At 35.4% G+C, this 18,225-nt stretch overlaps 2 protein-coding genes across 3 annotated transcripts; one reads left to right on the top strand and one right to left on the bottom strand.

Annotated features, from left to right (window-relative positions):
- Positions 1–1,706: 1,706 nt before the first annotated feature.
- LOC110876470 (putative calcium-transporting ATPase 11, plasma membrane-type) lies at positions 1,707–11,128 on the top strand. 2 transcript variants are annotated; one of them, XM_022124643.2, is made up of 6 exons: positions 1,707–2,082; positions 7,445–7,499; positions 7,591–9,701; positions 9,979–10,150; positions 10,258–10,556; positions 10,642–11,128. In XM_022124643.2, exons 1-6 carry the CDS (start codon positions 1,909–1,911, stop codon positions 10,942–10,944), a joined length of 3,114 nt encoding a protein of 1,037 aa, XP_021980335.1. In that variant the 5' UTR covers positions 1,707–1,908; the 3' UTR covers positions 10,945–11,128. The 2 variants fall into 2 exon arrangements, with proteins under 2 accessions (XP_021980335.1, XP_021980339.1); XM_022124647.2 differs by lacking the exon at positions 1,707–2,082 and adding an exon at positions 6,965–7,196 and having other exon boundaries at positions 10,642–11,118.
- A 3,070-nt stretch (positions 11,129–14,198) lies between these two features.
- LOC110876464 lies at positions 14,199–16,984 on the bottom strand. Its single transcript, XM_022124639.2, has 3 exons — positions 16,807–16,984; positions 15,125–15,376; positions 14,199–14,519 (listed from the first exon to the last, which is right to left on the bottom strand). Exons 1-3 carry the CDS (start codon positions 16,929–16,931, stop codon positions 14,429–14,431), a joined length of 468 nt encoding a protein of 155 aa, XP_021980331.1. The 5' UTR covers positions 16,932–16,984; the 3' UTR covers positions 14,199–14,428.
- Positions 16,985–18,225: the final 1,241 nt, after the last annotated feature.

Genomic DNA, 18,225 nt, shown 5'->3' with positions numbered 1-18,225 from the left:
CTTGGTTCACTTCAAAGGCATCCCTTGGCAAACCACTACTCTCCTACTTTGCCACCACTTCACCACCACTACAACACCAACACCCACCACCATCTATTATCCATCTTTAGAGTGTGTAGTAGTCTCGGGATCCAAGATTAATTGTAAGGCTTCTTGCCAATCAAAGACCATGTTTGGTTAAGCCTATTACATCACTTGGTGAAGACAGTCTTTGTTGTATTACTTTTGATTATTAATCTTTCGGCACTTTTTATTTGGGTTTGTATTAATGACTTTAATAACTAGTTTCTTATGTTGAAGGTGAATTTTTCTTATCATTTTTCCGTGGTGTCTTGAAGTTAATTTACTGTCTATATAAAGTAAAAGATTGCATCATTCATGTCCTTACGGTCTATATAAAGGCATGTTTACTACCTGGTCAGGGGTTAGGGGAATGGTTTGGTAAGGTTCTTGCGTTGTTCAGTGTATAGATCCTGCAAGGACCAGGTTCAAGCTTACTAGGACCTCCTTCAATACCCACTGGTATTGGATGACGGGGTGCGAATTACCCCTAACCAAGTGTTCATGTAATAATTGACACACTTAATTAACCCGAACCAAGTGTAATGCAATAATGAATGTTCGTAATAGCGTTAGAGATAACGGAGTTGTGTTAGTAGAGTTAACCTGAAATGTTGGATGTCACAATGTAAGCACGCTTCAACAAAGTGTAATACCTTAATTTTAATTACGTAACTAAGTAATAATAATTACGGTACTTTATTTTTATTGTAGTGTAATAATTTGCGTAATCCATTCAAAAAAATAATAATCTTCTTAACAGTGTAATTTAATATTTACCAAAATGTCATTGCCTTCTTTCTTCTCTTCACTTCGTACGCTTTGCACATAATTTCTTATTGTATTTGATCCTAGCTCTTAAAATGTACTTTTTTATATGAAATTGTATTTTTGTTGTAAAATGCCAACTTAAAATATTAATATGCCAAAAATATTGGGTTAACCGGATCGTGTTTTTGTTAACTGACGAATTTTTGTATTGTATTAAAGTTCATATGTTTGACATAATTTCCGGGTTTGTTAGTATTCAGGTTCATGTCACATTGTACCCACCGAACAGCACTAAGATCGCACGGTGTGGGTCAACGCCCCAATCTTCTGCCATCTAGGGGCTCTATGGCTACTCCCACCGGACCCTTGGCGAGCATTAAAGGGAACAAAGTTAGACCCAAACCAATCAGATTTCTTTTCTTTTTATAATTTCGTTTTTTTTTTATGGTTAACATAGGTTTTATTCCACACCGTACAATTAACAATAAAGACTCTCGCTTACATGGCATGATAGGGGGCTTTATCCCACATCATATAGCCTAAGTATATCCGTAATGATTACTCCCCCTAAGGGAGTAAGGGGCGGGGCATTTTACACCACATATAGTGTTATACTAGATTCGCCTCTCCCTCATCATAACCCTATAACACCCAGAGAGCGGTGTCGGAGGTGTTATCAAGCCTCTTTACGTCCTTATAATGCCCATTACGCACGGTCTAAGAAGGAACTATTAACACCCTTTCTCAGTTGAGTTTTAATACCTTAAATAACCTTATAAAAATAAAAAACGGTTATTCAATCGGTTTTCCATCTTGGTTTTTTTACCCATCCCTACTCTTACCTTTAGTTGACAGTTATACACATTGCAATATGAGGAAACATTTGGGGCGTAATTTAAGAAAAGAAATGGAGAAAAGGTCAAGGAAGCATTAGTAGCCTACCACCACTTCTAGTTTTCACGAATCATAAGGTTTGAAGATCTCCTTGAAACCAAACCAACTGACACACATTCCCATAATTCACAAACATCATCAATTCTCATGTTGGTTAGATTCACTAAGACACCATAGAGGATCATGGAAAGTTATCTTAAGGAGAACTTTGAGGTTGAGCCCAAGAACCCGACCGAAGAAGCCTTGAAGAAATGGCGGTCGGCTGTGTGGCTCGTCAAGAACCCACGTAGGAGGTTTCGTATGGTCGCGGATCTCGCCAAACGCGCTGCGGCCGAAAAGAAACGAAGGAAGATCCAGGTTTGATCCTAGTTTTTTTTTTTTTTTATCTGTTTGAATATATGGTTTTCAGATTTTATCATTTGTTATATGATCTGAATTAATCAATAACTCAATATGTGTGTTTCGATCATATACATATACTTAATGCACACAGTACGTTTTATTTCTAGTATCTCACAAATTCTAAAATCAAATCTATAAAAAGTACATTGATCAAACAAAAAGTAGAATCGTTGGCAACATAGAAGGAAGTTACGGTTTGAGGGTAAAACACTAATGACAGGTTTGGTTATTTTATTTTATTTTGTTTTGTTTGATTTTTTTTTTTTTTTTGGTTTTTCTACTATGTAGGTTCTCGTATTTGGTTCCATATATTTAGCAAATTTATACACACACGTTCTTTCGGAACCACTAATATGTTAGAAACTACGAGGACAGTTTTAAATATGTTTTATTTATTATATAAATTGACTTGAATGTCTATGTAGGTATCAATATGTATACGATTTACGTTAGAAAATATGGTGTTTATAGTTTTTTTTTTCAATGTGTGCACATGTAATATGTTCACATGTATATTTGCGTATTTTTGTAGTTTTTTTTCTTTAACTTAGGACATGGAGATAAAAACCAAAGAAAGGTGACAACTGACGAGAAAGAAATAAATCATTTTTTCTTTTAATTTTACCTAGTTTATCAAAGCTCTATCTATACGTGATTTTACGGTTTTCAACACAATGTGGGTTTACGGAAAACCCCTAATTTGTAATGTTATGTAATTTCATAGACTTTTTCTAGTTTGAAATTGAGAAAAGTAGCATTACGTTAGTCTAACAACCATGTGCCATACGTGCTAAACACGACAGCAAGCCGTAACATATGGTCATATAATAAATAACATATAAGCTTCTCTATCTTTTCCATAATTGATTTCTAATTTATATATATACATATATATATAGTAACAAACAAAACTCAGTGTGAAACTTTTAACAAATCTAATATCATTAGCCTACAAGATAACAAGAAAGATATTAGATTATAAAAAATGTCTTACTAAATCTAGAATTAATAGAAGTGTCAATAAAACTAATTGTTATGTTTTTAAAGTCCCATAAAAAAATTGAATATTAACATAAGTGTTACCAAGTAACCTATTAGCTTTGAATAAATCCTTGTGATAGTATTATCCACGGAGTCATGAATGCTAGGCTGAAAATTAAACAAAATAGGGTCCAAGTTATTGATTGTTATGTTGAAGTTGGAGCTCAAAATTAATTTTGATGGCTAACCAATTAAATCAAATTAAAAAAACGAAACATTCTTAGGATGGAGGGTATGGTTTAATCACTTTAGGGTGATTAAGCGAAATCTTACCCAATAATATTATGCCATGTCAACTCTCCAGTCCACTCCCCCATTTTGCACTCAATCAAGAGGTATGGTTAATCACTCTAGGGTGTTTGAGTAGGTTAAAAAAAAATTGTGATTGGTTGAAAGGGGTTGGGACCGACCATTAAACCTCCCTCCCTCCTCCTTCCCTCCTCTTCCCGCATCGGTGAATATACACCGAAAACATTCAAAATTTCAGTGACTCAAACAAGTGGGGGTGATCACCGATCAGTGACTCCCCCTCAATCACCCACTCACCGAACTCTATACCCTCCATCCTTAGAGATGACGATTGATTCACCCTTTAAAGTAAAGGGGAATTTGATAGCTGAAATATTATGTTATAATTTGGTTTTGACCTATAACAAACATATTATATCTCATCAATAGCAAAGATAAGGTAAGGTAATATCTAAAGAGAGTAAGATGTAGACAGTCTTACCTCTACCCCATAGGAATAGAGAGTCTGCTTACAGTGAGACTCTATCAATAAGGCATATAACACTCAACAATTTGGACAAAAGTCGATTAGTGCAGGTACCCCCTTGTCCTTCAGCTATCAACGCCGTCACACGATGCATCCGCACCTCGCTTTTTAACATTATATTCATGAATTTAGTAAAATAACGTTAAAATTATTGCACTTTCACTTTTACTCCTCGAGGGCCCACACATATATACATATATGCGCATATCGTAAGCGGACGTTACTTCAAACATCACTCTTTTGGATAATTTCATATATATATCCCTATATACTTCATAATCATAAATCATAAATCGTAACTAGTATATATTCAACCAAACTTTAAAATCTAACGCCTCGAGATTTGATAATATGAGTCTCATATTTGATTATAATGCAGTGTCTCATGTATGTTGGGTGATTATTACTCATATCCCTTCGGTGTGTGGGTTTCCCACATTATCTAGGGTACGCATTTATAATGACCTTATGTAGTAAACAATTACCCGTTTAGGTTTCATTATGAGAAATCTTAAACTCATCTCAAACCCCAATACAAAACATTCAACTACACTTTTAATAATTTCAACTTTCTAACAACTTTAATAAACTAGTTATTATATTTTTAAGATTACATAATAGATCAACATTATTCGACTTTGATGCAACTAAACAGGTCTGCGATTGGTTTCGGGTAATTCGACAACCATCACCCAATATCATACTCATCCTAACCCCGTGAAAATCTATAATTAATGTTGTAGCTAGTCTCGCACATGAATACAAATGATAAAATGTTTGGGTTTTGCTGCCGATCTCAGACTTTTTTTTGCTATCCCTAAATTTGGCTTGAACGAAATTGTCTCCTTCATAAAATTTATCTAGCGGCAATTCACCTAACGGTTGATCCTAGTTTATAAGAGTTCCACAATTACATTATTTTTTTAAAATGTGTTTGGAATTTGCTTATTTAACTCTAAAAGTGCTTTTAGTAAAAAATGCTTATTAACTTATAACTTTTTTAAAAGAAGTTTAAAAAGTGTTTGAATTAGATTTTATGGTGAGAAAAATAAAATTACAAAAAAAGGATTTAGTAAGTTTCCATGTTGGTTAGATTGCTAATTTTATGTTCAATAAGCCAAAAATCTATTTAAAAATCCATTTTTTTGTGCCTTTGAGAAAACAACTTTTTACTTATTTTCAAAAAGCCATAACGAAAAGGACTTTTATCGAAGCCAAACACTTTTTTAACTTATTGGTTTCTTGAAAACTTAATAAGTCAATAAGTCATTTCCAACTCAGTCCCAAACACCCTTTTAAGTGTGGTTGAATTTATCTAAATTTCACCAATTTTAAAAATACAACAATTTCAACCCATTTGAGTTTAAAAAATAAAAAGGATAATCACCTGAAATATGTAATAGATACCTAGAATGTTCAAGGTATCAAATTATGTATCAACCCAATTATCTGACTTTTGGATATGATTTTGTAACATATTCAAGTATGTTATTATTTCCACCATGAGAACTACTTTTGTGTTGAAGTGTAAACTTGAATATTTTTCTTGATTCTTGTTTGTGAATCCTAGAGGATAGATACTATAATTCAAAAATGAATACTTTTCTTCATTGCTGAATTGTTATAATCATTGTTGACATTGTCCAATAAATAAATAATTATCCTAAACAAACATATTATTCTGATGATAAGTGTATTCATATATTTCGTTAATCCTTTCTGTTTTTTTTTCCAAATCAAACTCTTCTTTTATCATCCATTTTTCTATCAAACCTAAATTATTTCTAGAGTTAAATCCCATTTTAATCCCTAACTAGATCCAGAACAAAATGTTTTGAGCGACAATCCAACTTATGACTTCCTATTCAAAAAGTCATGGGCTACCACTCTACCTAAAACTTGGTAGTAGAAATAAGAGTTAAATGTCATTTTAATCCATATGGTTTGGATAATTTTGTCAGTTTAGTCCAAAGTTCGCATGTGGGTCCAAAAAGGTTTCACCATTGTCATTTTAGTCCATTGGGTTAACTTCATCCATTATTTATGTTAACGAGAAAGACAATTCGGTCATTTTATATGGCCGAATTGCCCTTCTAATTAATAGAATTACATTTAAAATGACCGAATTGTCGTTCTCGTTAACAGAAAAAATGGATAAAGTTAACCTAGTGGACTAAAATGGCAACAGTGAAACCTTTTGGACCCACAGGTGAAAAATAAAACATTTAGACTAAACTAACAAAATAATCCAAACACATGGATTAAAATGACATTTAAGTATTTAACTCTTATTTCTACTACCAAGCTTTCAGGTAGAGTGGTAGCCCATGACTTTTTGAATTTTTTGAATAGGAAGTCATAAGTTGGATTGTTGCTCAAAACAATTTTGTTCTGATCTAGTTATGGATTTTCTTCTTTTTGGGTGAGCCAGATTACCATGTTCCATTCTTCGCGCGAAAGGTTATCCATTTACCAGGGTGATCCTCACATTAATTGTATTAAAAAACTAAAGAGTAAATTGCCAAAATCGTCCCTGAGGTTTTGGCTTTTTGTCATTTTCATTCAAAACAATTTTTTTTTTTACCATATGGTCCTTCACTTTTGTGATTTTTTGCCATTTTTATCCAAATGTTTGACTGTTTTGCCAAAATCGTCTATGAGATTTTGGATTTTTTGTCATTTTTATCCAAATGTTTTATAGAAAAAATAAAGCAAATTAGACATTTGGATGAAAATGGCAAAAAATCTTAAAAGTGAAGGACTATATGGTACAAAAAAAATTGTTATGGATGAAAAATGACAAACGTGCCCAAACCTTAGGACGATTTTGCCAATTTAGTCAAAAGTAAATTATCTCTACATAATTTAGATTTTGTTAAAAAATCATTAAAAAATATTTAGTAATTATCTTTTTTAAGTACATAATAAACACCCTTCAAATTTTTTATCTGCTTGGATTCGTCAAGGTTTTTCAGAAAAGATAATTTTATTTTATGTTCAAACAATAATCTTCAACAAATATAATCCAACACCCCCTTTGTGTTTCTTGAACTCAACAAATTAATTAGCATATTTAATCTACCAAACTTTTGTAACTGAAAACACATAATAATGGTCAACAAAACTGTTAATATGTTCATCAATTGTAAGCCTTTTTCATATGCAATTACTTTCTGGGTATTTCTATACTTGAACAAGGTGTCATTATACATTCATGGATGTCTGTATATGCAATGATTTCAATGTTTTAAAGGTGAGTTTTGAATAAAAATCTTGCACACCAAGTGTTCGAGAAAATGTCACAGAGAAGTTAGAATTAGTCTATATTAGCATTCCTCTATTTGCCTTGTTTGTTCATGTTGACTTATGACTTATTTAACTCATTCAACAAGCCATCAGTTTGGAACATATGCATTTGGAGGCTTTCACTATTACTTTTCCATAATGTAAATTCATTGAATGTTTCCAGTGTGTTTCTTCTTAATGGGTTTTGTGTATCAGGAGAAGATACGGATCGCGTTGTACGTGCAGAAAGCAGCATTGCAGTTCATTGATGGTACGGCTCGAATTCAAACATTGTTATAAAAGTATCGGATTTGTATACATGTATTGTTTTCGTTCTCAACTTTTGTGTTGGGTTAGTACAGCTGCTAACAGAACCGAGCGTAAGCTCTCTGAAGAAGTTGTCCAAGCGGGTTACGACATAGAACCCGAGGATCTTGCTTACATAGTTCGTTCCCACAATACGAAAACTTATGATTTCCATGGTGGGCTTCAAGGACTTGCAAGAAAGATCAAAGTTTCGTTACGGGATGGTGTTCTTTCAAGTGATATATCGAAACGACAACAAATCTTTGGGTATAATCAGTTTGTTGAAAAGCCTCAGAGACCATTATGGATGTTTATATGGGACGCGTTACAAGACATGACGTTGATCATTCTCATGGTATGTGCTGTGATCTCCGTTGGTGTTGGGATTGCCACCGAAGGGTGGCCGAAAGGTATGTACGATGGGTTGGGGATCATTTTATGCATACTTTTGGTCGTGGTGGTTACCGCGGTTAGCGACTATAAACAGTCGTTGCAGTTTAAAGATTTGGATAAAGAAAAGAAAAACATAATCATTCAAGTCACGCGTGACGGGACGAGAAAAAAGGTTTCGATTTATGATTTGGTTGTCGGGGATATCGTTCATCTTTCAATCGGAGATCAAGTGCCTGCAGACGGGATATTTATCGACGGATATAGTTTAACGATCGATGAATCAAGTTTATCCGGTGAAAGTGAACCGGTGAACATAGACAAAAAGAAACCGTTTCTGTTATCGGGTACTAAAGTTCAAGACGGGTCAGGTAAAATGTTGGTTACGTCTGTCGGAATGAAAACTGAATGGGGAAGATTAATGGTGACATTAAGTGAAGGCGGGGATGACGAGACACCGTTACAAGTGAAGCTAAACGGGGTCGCTACAATTATTGGAAAAATCGGGCTGGCTTTTGCAGTGTTGACTTTTTTGGTGTTGACCGCACGGCTTATACTTACGAAATACATTAGTAATGAATTGTTAAAATGGTCTATGAACGATGGTTTGGCACTTTTGAATTATTTCGCTATCGCGGTTACTATACTAGTAGTTGCGGTTCCTGAAGGGCTGCCGTTAGCGGTTACATTAAGTTTGGCTTTCGCGATGAAGAAACTAATGAACGATCGTGCACTTGTGAGACATCTTTCCGCATGTGAAACAATGGGTTCAGCCACCTGTATTTGTACTGACAAAACCGGAACTTTGACCACAAATCATATGGTTGTGACCCGATTATGGGTCGCTGGCGACACGAAAGAAATTAAAAGTAAAGAAAAACTCAAATCTTCAATCTCCGAGAAGGTTTTAACCGTTCTTTTACAAGCGGTGTTCTTAAACACTAATTCCGAGATCGTAAAGGACGATACCGGAAAGACGAACATAATCGGTTCACCGACAGAAACCGCATTGTTAGAATTTGGATTACTTTTCCAGAACAATTACAATCAAGAAACCAAGAATGTGAAGATTGTTAAAGTCGAGCCTTTTAATTCCGTTAAGAAAAAGATGTCGGTTTTAGTCGCTCTTTCCAACGGAAAGTTGCGAGCGTTCTGCAAAGGCGCGTCTGAAATTATATTAAACATGTGTGACAAGATTATAAACGAAGACGGAGAGATCGTACAAATGTCTGATAAACAAAGGAAAGCTATAACAGATGTGATTAACGGTTTTGCGTGTGAAGCTCTTAGAACAATATGTTTGGCTTTTAAGGATCTCGAAACCGGTTCTACCAGTGATAATCAAGATAGTAGTAGTAACGATATTCCCGAGAGTAATTACACTGTAATTGCGGTGGTTGGAATTAAGGATCCGGTGAGGCCCGGGGTTAAAGAGGCGGTTAAGACTTGTTTGGATGCGGGGATTATGGTTAGGATGGTGACGGGTGATAATATTAATACTGCTAAAGCTATTGCTAAAGAATGTGGGATATTGACGGCAGACGGTTTGGCTATTGAGGGGCCGGAGTTTAGAGAAAAAAGCGATGAACAGTTGAAGGATATTGTGCCTAGAATTCAAGTGATGGCAAGATCATTACCTCTTGATAAACATAAATTAGTTACGTTTTTAAGGAATGAGTTAAAGGAAGTTGTGGCTGTTACGGGTGATGGGACTAATGATGCACCTGCTTTGCACGAAGCTGATATCGGACTAGCCATGGGTATTGCTGGAACTGAGGTTTGTGTCTGATATATATTCATCTTTCTAAATAATAATAATAGTAATAATAATAATAATCATAACAATAATAAATTAAAAAGGTTAAACAAGTCCACCCATGAACCTGCCAGGTCAACCTGATTACCCGAACCCAACCTGTTTAGCTAGACATGTTTACAGGCTCAACCCGAACCCGCTTATAATAAACCCAAACACACGAATTCCGTGTTTTGTTATTGTCGTGTGGTAAATTCACACCCCCTATTAAATCTATCTGTTCCTATATCATTCATAGGTTGCAAAAGAAAACGCGGATGTGGTAATTATGGACGACAATTTCAAGACGATAGTAGTCGTTGCTAGATGGGGCCGTTCGGTTTACATTAACATCCAAAAGTTTGTGCAATTCCAGTTGACAGTTAATGTGGTTGCACTCATGACCAATTTTGTTTCTGCATGCACATCAGGTCAGGTTCCTTCACTCTATAAAATACCAGTATTTTCAAATTAATATTATTTATATACGTTTAGCGTGACCCGTTATTTATTGTGAATTTATGATGTAATCTTTCAGGGTCTGCTCCACTAACTGCTGTTCAATTGCTTTGGGTGAACATGATTATGGACACACTTGGTGCTTTAGCTTTAGCTACAGAACCACCTCATGATGGTTTAATGAAAAGACCGCCAATTGGGCGGGATGTCAACTTTATTACAAAGGTTATGTGGCGTAATATCATTGGTCAAAGTATATATCAACTTATTGTTCTTGGTATTCTCCAGTTTAATGGGAAACGTCTTCTTAATCTCAACGGTCCAGATTCTACCGCTGTTCTTAACACAATGATCTTTAATACCTTTGTGTTCTGCCAGGTACCCACATTTACTTCATGTAGTTTTTTTTAAGGTGATGAAAGTTTGTCTAGCCATTTTCTTTTTATACGTGTTTTTTTTTCAGGTATTTAATGAAATAAACAGTCGCGACATGGAGAAAATAAATGTGGCGAAAGGAATGTTTGACAGTTGGGTGTTCATGATAGTGATGGTGTGTACTGTCACATTCCAAGTTATCATAGTTGAACTGTTAGGCACATTTGCATCCACGGTTCCGCTAAGTGGGAGCCTGTGGTTGGCTAGCATTCTGATGGGTGCCGTTAGCCTGCCGGTTGGAGCCATCCTGAAATACATCCCGGTTGAGTCTTCCGCACACCATGGTCACGATGGCTACGAACCACTTCCAAGGGGTCCAGATTTGGCTTAAGGTTATCATTCTATTCATTCTTTGTGAGGTTTGGTTACAATTTTTTAAAAACCTTCATGTCAAAGGGAGAGTAGATAGAATGATTTGGGGATTATTTTTTAAATTTTGCATTGGAGGTGAGAACCGTGTTACTTTGATTTGTTGCTAATTGTTTATGGTATTTTAAGTTTGTCATTTTTCTTGATTTATGGAGCTTCCTTAACACCACCCAAAAAATGTTTGTGCAACGTGATGGGTTACGGGTTGAATAATTCAACCCAAACACGACCCATATTTCTATTCATGTAACATGTAAGTAACATCAACCTTAAATCGCACCCACTCAAACTTGTGTAACCCATACATAACCTGCTAAACAGGTTGGCAAGTAATAATCAAGTTGTAAACGTGTTATTCAGGTTGGTGTGTTGTAAAAAAATGGGGTAAATGGGTCATAAAGGTTAGTGGGTCAGCATGTTTAACTAAAAAGGTTGGTGGTTGGACGCGATTACCAAAACAGGTTAAATATGTCAACCCAGATACGGCCTGATTTTTAAACGGCGTAGATATGCTAATACAAAACCAGATTATTTTTGTTTTGTGTCAGAATTTGTCACCCTTAACTGGCCTGATTTTTAAATCTTACAAAAAAGTTTTGATGAAGTCTTGTATCAAAATTTTAAAATAATACAATTCAACAAATATTTTGCCATTTCAATATTATAAATTACTAACATGTATGTGCATAGAAGGGTTGTATCTAAAGTTTTGGGAGTTTTTCAAAATTATTTGAGTATTTTACCTTTAGTCCTAAAGTTTTTGATTAGTTACTTTTAACCAAAAACTAATTGAATTTTTACTTTTAACCCAAAACTTTTCATCTTTTACAATTTAACCTTACAACCCTTTTACATTTAACTTTGGTCCCCTATATCTTTCATCTTTTGCAAATTTTTCGTTTTATGCTTCATTCTAAATTTCGCCAGTCAACACGGGGTAAAGTTTTTTTGTGTGGTTCAACGTTTTTATGTTTCGTTCTAAGTTTTCCGAGTTAACACGACGCAACGTGCGTGTGTGTTTCAACGTTTTTACGTCGTCTATTTTTTCTCGTTTGACAAGTTTGTTATAACATGCGTGTCCTCAATCGACTTGGTTATTATTTTCTATGTTTTACGTTTTGGTCTAATTGCTCCGTATTAACACGACGCAAATTCAGTGTTGATGGTCGCTCGCGGTGGTATGACATTGATACTATTTGGCATGGTTTTACGCCCCCGCCGCAACGCGGGGGGGGGGGGGGTGCTTAATACTAGTTAAGTTCAATTATGTTTTGCAATTAATTAACTTATGCAACTTTTTAGTATGTATTTATTAAATTTCATAACTATTTACAACTTGTTGATCCGAGATAAACAATCTTTAACTTAAATGACAATTGATTTCAACTATGATAGAAAATAATGTGTGGAATTAGAAATCAAACTTTTAATAAATCAAAGTACAAAATTTTCAAGTTTATATCACTTACAAAATATTACAAGGTGATTGTAAGGTTATTGGCTATTACAAACAAATACTTAAAGAATTCGCGAGTGTGAATCATGAAAGGGTACTGGTGTCACACCCGCTCATAGGCGGAAGCGCACGGTGTGAACTAGATCGGTTTTTATTGCATACGATATAACTAAACAAACTATATGAATAAAAATCACGATGTTCATCCATTCCACATAAGTTAAAAGTGAGTACAAGTCATAGTTGTTCCAAAGTAAAAGATAGCCCAAGTTAATAAGTCTTACAAAAGAGACTTGTTCAAAATAAAGTTTGAAAATGCAAAGGCTTTGCATCCTATGTCTCATCGAAGATGAGACATTTGGACCAAATCCTTCATAAACGGATGACATCGCCAGTTTGACAACCAAAATCTTCGTCAACCAAACGCGCCAAGATCCCTATAGTTTCCTGAAATACATGTAAGTTTAAAACGTCAACAAAAGTTGGTGAATTCATGTGTTTTGAATTCGCATCAAATGAATCTTAAAAACATTTGAAAGTTCAAGTATAGAAAAACCGGTATGTAAAGCATCTATGAAAACGATGATCATTAATGTTTTGCAAGGACATTAATATGTGTGACAACATAGGAAGCACTCAACCCGTTGACGATTTAGTATTGGTCCACCCGGCGGGGACAACAAAAGCACTCCATGCGGCCACACACGGACCCATGAGTGGGGCTCGCCCGTACCCGATAGATCTACCCCTTTTGTTCCTTGGTCTTATACAAGATTAATGACGCTTAAGAGAGACCCTATTCGCACATGATCCAAATGTTTCATTCCATAGCTTAACCATACCATAGTGACATGTATTGCCCCCCCCCCCCCAAGAGTTATAAAATAAAAATATTGCGTCCAAAAGAGTCTGCTAGCTAAAGGTGTTCCAACGGCGTGAGTTAACCTACAAGTGTTCTAACTCATTAGACACTTAGGTCTCTACTAGACCGTGTATGCGTTGCTCATCTTGAACGTTATTAAGTTTGTATTTGTTATATATTTGGAACCTTTATGTATTTTAATATGTTGGCATTTGTTTCGTGCGTTTGCTTTTAATATATACATTCTTCTTATATATATATTTTGCATTCATAATGTGTACGAACGGGCCTCGCCCTTCGTGAGTCTTTGTGTCTCGCACGAGCATAAGTGGGCCTATCCCATGAGAGTCTTTGTGCCTTGCACAGGTGAGAATGAGCCTAGCCCAATTGAATCTTCGTGATCCACACGATGTGAGTGGGCCTAGCCCATTAGCATCTCTGTGCCACGCACGGTAGACGTTCGGTAAGTGTAATAATATATATTCTTCATATATATATTTTCAAGTTTAGTGAACCTCGTTCACATGTATAAGTACATTCGGTTCGAGTGTGTATATTTGTTTCACAGATATATATGTATATCTTTTCTAGATATAATAGTTAAAATATTTTTTTTTTACATCGTATTTACGTTAATATACGTGTACGGTATTCTTTGTGAGTGTACACTTCAATAAGTGTATTCAAGTACATCACTATTTACTTGCGTATTTTATACATATACGTATACCGTATATATGTTTTACTTGTATATTTGTTGTCGGTATTTATGTTTTATTTATACGTATTTGTGTACATGTACCTTCTTTATATTCTTGCAATTTTACCAAGTGTATTATTATATGTATTCTTACATGTCAAAAGAAAAAGAAAAAAAAGTGTTTACCGACCCTAGTCGTATATCATACATGCATACATCATCACATGTTAGGCATCAAGTACAAAATAAACCATCATACATGATCCACCCCAATTTTGACTTTTATATCGTTCTCTAAAGAGCAAAAGATGAACATCCAAACACTAACAACCCCAAATTGTATGATTCAACTTTCCACTAAAGATCCTAACAACATTTTGACCATCTTATGAATCCTTGCATATGTTACTAAGTTACAAGAAAATAAGCTAAGATTCACTTGGAGGTCTTGTAGATGGCGGTTCAGAGCCATTTCTTCTCGTAAACAACTTGTTTATATCTTCCGTAACCACATTGCTCCTGTAACGAAAGTGAAGATATAACGGCAAGTGTCGAAAAGGATCGTTCTATAGAAGTAAATTCAAGTGATCATTTATTAAAAGGTTTAGTTCCAAAAACCCCTAACCGGCCTGGCAACCCTGTACTGAGAGATAAACTGAGGTCACCGAGTGGCCCGCTACATTGATTGGGCCAAGTATCCCCTAGGCCCCACAAAAGATTTATCTCAATATGTGAGGTTCCCTCAAACTTGAAACCAGGTATCTGTATACTGTCCAAACCCCAGCTCAGCTACACCCACCCAGAGGCACCAAACACTCGAATAGTTAACTCTTACATCTGAAGACAACCAATGCACATCTTTGTTTTAAAAGGCGTGAGGCGTTTGTGAGGCGCTATTTAAAACAAAGATGTACATCCAAACACTACCTCCAACAACCTGTTTTGTTACATCTACTTATACGCTCCTGATTATTTAATATCGCATAATCACGTTCAAAACACACATCCAAATACCTCCCTTAACAATTTAAACATCTAGCAAATGACAATTGACGTGTATACTATTACTCGTATAAAGATTCTACTAATTTATATGACAATCATATCAGGGCATACAAACTCACCTTCCGCTAAGCTGAGGTGGACAAAGAAGACCGCCTGCAGTCTTCTGAACATTCTTTGGGCGAGGCAAATTCCCTCTCGGAATCTTCCCATGAGGATTAGAAGCCGTCGAATCTTTCAAATCTCTTTTGCGCGACGCGTTTTGAGCCATTGCAGCTGCAACTACAGACGTGTGATCATAAGTTCCACTCATATTGGATGGCAGAGATGGCGAATCCAAGAGCATCGATGCATCAGGTAATTTCGAGGGTACACTGAGAACACTCAATGATCATCATCAAAAAGAACATGTTAAACAATCAAATCGAAAGCTGTGTTTAATCAAAGTAACAGCAGGATTCTTAAAACAATTTCACTTGTTCAGATTCGTTAAGATCTTATAAAATATCAGATCGTTGTGTTCTTAACTCTTATTCTTTTTTCACTAACACGGATAATTATACATCTTCAGTAGAATCAAATAAAACCTTAAATTTCGCTATAATCTTCGCGAATACAAGTGTACAACAAATTCACAGTAACGATACAGACTCCTCATTTAACAGTAACATCTCCATTTTAAACAGATAGATGCTTATGATAAATTTGAAACAGAATCAAAATTTATATTTAACTGACCAGAATCGAGTATATGACGATCACCAACATTTATATTACAGAAGCTGAATGAATCTGGTGATACATTAGACAGTTTTTTTTCAGAATTTTAGCATAGCTAAACAATATATTCGGCATCTGGAAACTTGCAACCCTAATTTTGGTTATTATCTTCATGAACACAACTTTACAAAAAACAATACAGACTCCTCATCTAAGTAGTTAATGCGGTAAAATATCGGATATCGGTCAAGGATCGATATTTGAGATATCGGTTATCGCTGTGGGATATCGGTAATTTTAATATCGTGCTAAATTTATATATATAGCAATTTAACACTAACAATTGTAACAAGTAAGAACTGACTAAGATTTAAAACACTAGCATTTATCTGTAACAACTAATAATTAAGACTTAAAACACAAATAGCAGCAATAAGAAGAAAAATGAACGATAGAAATAAGAAGAATGGTACTGATATCAGGAAAATCGGTGATTTATCGATCAAATATCGGACAATACCGTTGATATTATCGGTACCGATATTCTGACCAATATTTTGTACCGCTATATCGGCAGGGGACCGATAACCAATATATCACTTATATATCGGTTGATATATCGGGATATTAACTACATAGCTCCTCATATATGATCAACATCCAGATTCCAAACAAAATCGAAATTAACAGTTTAGGTTTCAGAAACTGATTAAAATTGAGTTTGCAAGGATCACTAACATTTAGGTTTCAGAAACTGATTAAATCTGATGGTACATTACACAGTTTTTTCATAAGTTTTAGGATGATTAAACAACATGATCAGCATCCGGATACCTAAAACCCTAACTTTAGCTATAATATTCATGAATACAACAAATTTACAAACATTATTATTTGAATCAAAATCGAAATTTAACGGTTAACTAATTAGAATTGAGTTTCAGAAATTGAATCTATCCGGTGAGGCATTGGACAGTATTTTAAGATATTTTTGGATGATTGAATAATATATTCAGCATTTGAGAGCTTAGAACCCTAATTTTATACATTTTTTTATGAAACTGAAATAAATTGATGAACTTACTTGTTGGTAGGTTGAGGTTTCTCCGGGGGTGATTTTTGGAGATTAAGGGTGTTCCGAGGTTCTTGTTTAGCGACTGGTTCGTCTTCTTCATCTGATGATGAGGAGGCATAATCCACAAGCGACATCTCTCTCTCTCTCTCTCTCTCCCTCTCCCTCTCCCTCTCCCTCTCTCTCTCTCTCTGTTGTATACGTGTTTGGTTAAGGTTCAAATATAGCCCTTGAACTTTTAAGGTTTTGTTAATATAGTAAATTCTTTGTGTTAGATCTTGGCATTTTGTAGGGCTGGCATATCGGGTCAACCCGATCTGTTAAGACACGAACACGATAAAATACGAGCCCGAAACAAGTAAACACAAATACGACACGAAATCTTATCATGTCAGATTTTCCAAACACGAACACGAACCTGATAATAAACAGGTTACACGAAATAACCTGTTAAGACACGAAAAAATTACTACCGTATCATATGACATGTTTAAGACACGAACACGACTTGTTAAGACACGAATCCAACCTATTATTACATATTTTTTAAATTGTATTTCCTACCTAACAATTCTCACCTTTCATCTCAATAACTTGCTTACATAATCATTTAGTCAATTCTAATATAACAATTCTCATATTCATCTAAATTCTAACTCAGTCAATTATAAGATAACAATTTTCACTTTACAACTCTAAGACCATCCGTAGTGGGGCGTGATTTTTAAAAAAAATTGAAAAAAAACGCCCCATAACGCCCATCCCCCCATTACATGGGGCGTTATTTTAAAAAAAAAATTGAAAAAGTGGTGGCCGACGTTTTAATCATAACGCTGCATGGGGTTTGACTTGGAGGGCAAAGGTTTGACTTGGAGGGCATGGGGCCAATAGGAGTGCATGTGGCAAATGGGAGTGGGTCCAAGGTGGGGTATGGCCAATGATAAATACTTTGTTTTTTTTTGTTTTTGTTTTTATTATTCTTTTTAATGATTGGAAGGGACATTATTCCCACTACGCCACTTTTGCTATAATGCCCCAACGCTGACTGGGACGCCACGTGTCGGATAATGCCCCATGATGGGGGCATTATATTTGTTCACCACTACACATGGTCTAATAATTCAGCCGATTCTAACATGTAGGCTAGGTGTTAAACTATTGGGAGGAGATGTGGGACGCCGACATGGAGCTCGAGGGGAACACCGCACCCCTCTCTGTTTCTTATGATCTTTTGGGTGAGCGTGACCCTCGTCTCACTAGTCAGACATTCCACTTTTATTTCCTTATTATTTTCCACCTCATTTGCAAGTTAAGTTGATGATGGATGTGGAGGTTGAATGGTTGATTATGGATATGAATATAACACAGGTTGAGAGATAGAGGTGACTGATAGGAGGAGATGATGATGATGTGACGTTGAGATGAGAATGA

This window comes from Helianthus annuus, chromosome 1, assembly GCF_002127325.2.
Source record: "Helianthus annuus cultivar XRQ/B chromosome 1, HanXRQr2.0-SUNRISE, whole genome shotgun sequence".
Lineage (NCBI taxonomy): Eukaryota > Viridiplantae > Streptophyta > Magnoliopsida > Asterales > Asteraceae > Helianthus > Helianthus annuus.
The sequence above is the reverse complement of the archived record's forward strand: the minus strand, read 5'-3'. Positions and strand labels throughout refer to the sequence as shown.